The sequence below is a fragment of the Morone saxatilis genome, unplaced genomic scaffold (assembly GCF_004916995.1).
Source record: "Morone saxatilis isolate NCDOM2014 unplaced genomic scaffold, NCSU_SB_2.0 Contig12, whole genome shotgun sequence".
Taxonomy (NCBI): domain Eukaryota; kingdom Metazoa; phylum Chordata; class Actinopteri; family Moronidae; genus Morone; species Morone saxatilis.
This window is the reverse complement of record NW_023339674.1, coordinates 14991728-14996200: the sequence shown is the minus strand read 5'-3', so window position 1 is coordinate 14996200 and position 4473 is coordinate 14991728. Positions and strand designations below refer to the sequence as shown.

General features: G+C 43.4%; 2 protein-coding genes across 5 annotated transcripts in view; one reads left to right on the top strand and one right to left on the bottom strand.

Annotated features, from left to right (window-relative positions):
• The window catches only part of abl2 (c-abl oncogene 2, non-receptor tyrosine kinase), a 29189-nt gene that overhangs the window by 11413 nt on the left and 13303 nt on the right, over nt 1-4473 (bottom strand). Inside the window, exons 1-2 of one of the 4 annotated variants that reach the window (XM_035653415.1) lie at nt 3783-4254; nt 1446-1610 (exon numbers count right to left, since the gene is read on the bottom strand). In XM_035653415.1, coding sequence (XP_035509308.1) covers nt 1446-1610; nt 3783-3855 — 238 coding nt within the window. In that variant the 5' untranslated portion in view covers nt 3856-4254. Of the gene's footprint in view, nt 1-1445; nt 1611-1941; nt 2108-3782; nt 4255-4473 lie in introns of those variants that run through there. The other 3 variants (XM_035653413.1, XM_035653412.1, XM_035653411.1) reach the window with 3 other exon arrangements.
• LOC118321610 (phosphatidylinositol-binding clathrin assembly protein-like) overlaps nt 4325-4473 on the top strand; it is a 5433-nt gene continuing 5284 nt past the window's right edge. Inside the window, exon 1 of the mRNA XM_035653004.1 lies at nt 4325-4366. Coding sequence (XP_035508897.1) covers nt 4325-4366 — 42 coding nt within the window. The remainder of the gene's footprint in view (nt 4367-4473) is intronic.

The following is a 4473-nucleotide window of genomic DNA, read 5'->3' as shown; positions in this document are numbered from 1 at the left end:
ATTTGTCAAAATAATCACAATATGATTTTACCGTATCGTGCAGCCCTATTTTCACACAGGAAGCTAGAATCTATCTGAATGTGACTATCACGACTCCATCACATAAAGCCTTAAACTGTGAGAAATAGACATTTAATTACAGTAAGCCTAGTCACTTGGACAACCTATCACCACTAACCAGTGCTTGCAATCCGCAGAACATTAAACAGAGATGGTTATCCACATCCAGCCCACCAATCCATTAGTCTCCTTTTTGTCTCCCTTTTGTGTCTGTAAGTTTTGTGGGAGTGGAAACACTGACTGTTTCAATGCCTCGCGCTAACAGCAATGTGTGCCTGAAGCAGGGCTATGGTGTGGCCTGGCCTGGTTCGGCCTGGCACGGAGAAGAGACAAAGCTTAGCTCCAGAGACGAGCCTGCTAAGTCCCTCTCTGTGATCAGCCTCTGGCCTGCAGCGCTCATCCACCTGTTATTATTACAGTTGAACGTATTCCATGTTACCGCAGCATTAGAGGCATGCTGGGGTGTTTCCATGTGACAGAGCAAAGAGTGGGACAGATAGGAAAAGTGCAGTGGAGCCTGGGAGTGTACATGTGCTTGCATGCATGTGGGCAAGAATCTCAGATTCACTCCATGAGTCAGGGTCTAAACATCATTTCCATCCCAGGCAGCTGCCGTGGAAGTCCTAAAACATTGGATAATTAACACACTCTGCCACGTTTAATGCTTTAGATTGGTCTGGGACACAAGCCTGGCCGTCTCTGGATAATATTATGAGGATATTTTTAGCTTATTACTCAGGGGAGAGCTGGTTGACTGGTTAACTGCTGCTGGTTGAGGGAGAGGAAATCTGGACTGTGTGTGTAATGGAGAAATGAGTAAGAAATAAGTAAATAGTGAAACGATTAAGACATAGTATTAACATCAATGGTATTTTAGTTGTAAGTATAAAAATATTCAGCTCACAGGTGGTGTAGAAGGATTAAAGTATAGTGTAAAAGAGAGGATGTAGGGTGTGTGGGCGGGTGACAAAGAAAGCTATAGGCTGGGTCAGATTCCCGTTGATGTCACAACAGGGTGAGATTACAATGACTAGGTTGTTCAAACTCTATTGACATACCACATTCCTCTGAAATATCTACACTTTACCTCATAAAACATTCTTCCTAGGAGTTTCTGACCCGCCAATCACTGGCATTGCCTTGAGGATATTTCTGATGAGTCTTTGCTATGTAAGAAAATCACTCTGTTCTGTTGCAACACATAGCAACACTGTATCCTAGGAAGGCGTGGTCGAGTAACCTCATGTAACTAACCTTCAGTGATGATGCATGGAAAGACTTTCCTGGAGGACAAGACTTTCAAGTTTCAAACCATAACTGGTTCTAGCAATTCATTTTGAGTGAGCCAGAGAAAATAAAAATCACAGTTTCATGCCATTGTTTACCTTTAGTGATGCTGAGCGTGTTGTCTCCGCTGGCAACAAAGTCATAAAGTGCAACGAAGAGGTTAGGGTCGCTCTCGGCCGCCCCCAGCAGGTTCTCCTTGGAGCTCCAGCGCACCGCCTCCGTCAGCGCCGCCGAGTCCAGGCCGAACGGCCGGTGGAGAGCTTCTGGAGAAAGAGGAGGGGCAAGGGTCAGGGGTAAAAGACGATACACTATTAGACTAGAAAACAAAATGTGACTGAGAATGCAACATCACACTTGCAAAGGTGAACAACAGTGAATGAAATGTGCTGTCTACAGTAGAATACATTGAAACCCACAACAATAAATTATTTCATGCTTAAAAATGACCCACAGCACAAACTGATCATAAAAAGATGTCTTAGTCCAATACGGTCGAGGCGAAAAGGCACTTGGGTAGACAAGCAGTAAGACTGATGTCCTCTAACCAGATTGAATTCTCCCTAATCCTAAGAGTCGATTTCGCAGATGGTCTACCTGTCTGTCCAGGTGGTTTCCTCTGCTTTAGTCCTGTATGTAGATGACGGCTACCCAGAGCCGCCCACTCTTCCTCAAAACTGCTGCTTGGCTGCAGGCACCTCAAAAGCATTACTTTATTCAATCCACTATCTGAATAACACTGTTATCACTGGCTACACACGCCGTGTCTAGCCCAAACCAGGTATGATCTGAGGTAGGAGTGTTTTTGTATGTGTGTATATAGAGAGAGAGCAACAGGGAGGAGCTACAACACTGGGAGAGGTTCTCTCCCTACACAGGATGCAGTGATTACCATAGCTACATTGCATACACCCACTGACACTCGCTGATAAACTAGCACATGCGTAGCTAACACGTACTACACTCAACAGCTGCTGCCAAAGTCACTGCATGTCTGGACAGCTGCTGAGCGTGTGGGAGAGGAGGGTGGCGGACAGACGGACAGAGAATGGAGAATAAGTACTGTAAGACAGTTTAAAACAGAAAAGCTATTATCTAGCATTTTACTTGCTTCAAAATAGGATGAAAGAAATTACATTAACATAAACCTTAGCCGAGTGATCCTATGTTTGTTTATAGATTAACTACATAAACAATGTTGTATGCAAGAAGACCTAACCTATTTACTCTGCCTATAGGAAGCACCAGCGTTAATCTTACAACTCACTGAAAGAAATGACAGGATTGAAGTTTAAATGTATTTTCACTTGCTTCAAATGTACACACAATTTAATGTAATCCAAAACAACAGCTTTGCAATGTTCATTTAACTGTATGGTTGTTTTTGGAGCCATAGACTATGGTATAATTGTATAGAGCTGCATTATACCGAGCTGTGTTTATATTTTGTCCATGTAAGAACTATATTGAGAAACAACAGGGAAGGCAATACAAACCCCAAAATGAAGGCCAGACCAGAAACGGAGGTGTTCTGGCTGTATTATTTAAAAACAGTGTCTATATGACTTGTGTACTTGTAGCCCAAAATAAAATGGTTAGCAGTTAACACCTACACATTCAGGCAGAAGTTTAACAAGGAAACTGTTGATTCATAAAATGTTCTTCCTCCTGCAGCTTCAGTACTGTATTCTGTTCACTGCGAAAAGCGCAATATTACTTGTGCTTTCAATAACAATTTTGTCATATTGTCTTCTCACCTTGAATCATCACGGACTGCTTCTGTGGTTGCAATTACAGTTGGCAGGGAAACATTGAATGTAATACTCTGTAATAACACTGGTTTCGCTATTGCCAACAAGGTCAGAGGCGGCCTAGTAATAAAACAGCCAACCAAACTAACAAATTCAAGAACAATGCTACTGAGCTAAAAGGAAACTAGTATAAACCACAACTGTGACTGACACAAACTCAGCAGCTGACTGTGAAAATTGAACTCATGCAGCACAGAAGTTTTTCTTTCAGATTTGCTTTTTAATTTGAGAATTGTTGGATTAATGTTAGATGCCAGACAACTTTTTTTATCATAAGTGAGTGAGTGAGAATGGTGCAGGCTTTTCTTACAAAGATTCTGAGACACTGGGAGACACTACGTTAAATACTTTAAATGTTCCATCCAAATTCAAACTATTGAGTGAAAACTGTGTGTCACTGCTCTAATCTTGCAATGTTGGCAGAAATTCATCAAATAATTAAGCATTCCCATTGTTAGTATACACCATGTGGCAGACACATGCCATGCATGTGGATGAGAGCAGAGAGATTTGAACAGCAACTTATGTTCAAATCCGCACTCTTAAAACCCCCGTATTTTGCCAAACATTTTAGCTTCACATTGTCCGTCCACTACGCTTTCACATCTACACACAAGGCTTGCCCACCTTTGTTCTGGACCAGCATGCACTGCAGCGCGGCACTGGCCGTGACCTGGCTCAGCCACAGTTCCCAGTACATCTTCTGCCCAGGTGTGGTCAGCAACCAGCCCCAGTATCCAAAGAAAAACGCTGTGTTTTCCTGATCCGCTGTGCTGACTCCAAACAGTTGTTTTAAAGCTCGACTGTGTCTACGTAGCCTCAGATGATGGAGACTGAAAAGCACAAGTGTTCATTCTCCTGGCAAAGAAACAAAAAAGACTAAGGCGCACGAGCTACTTTGCTAAACCATCTCCTTCACTGTGGGAATACAAATGCCATACGTGAAGCAATTGGAGAGAGACGGAGACCCCCCAGACAAAGTATTTACCCACGCTGTCCTTGAATCAAACCACCTAAACTTCTGAAGTTACAGTAGTGACTCGCAGCCTCCTGCTGGGAACTCCCTACTGGCTTTGATGTGGCCTAAGGGAGTCAAGATTTCCAAGGTCCATCTGGAGAGCACAGACATCCATGACTGATGTTCTCTGCGGTTTAATGCACTGTAAGGGATGGCAAAACGTGGCAGAGAGAGGCAGCGAGAAAGGCGTGTGGTAAGGGGGGGGGGTTATTGTATACAGAGGTTGGGGGGGTAGGGCAGGGTGTATGGTATGGAGGAAAGTTGAGCTGAATGTGATTTGTGTGCATGTGTGTGTATGTG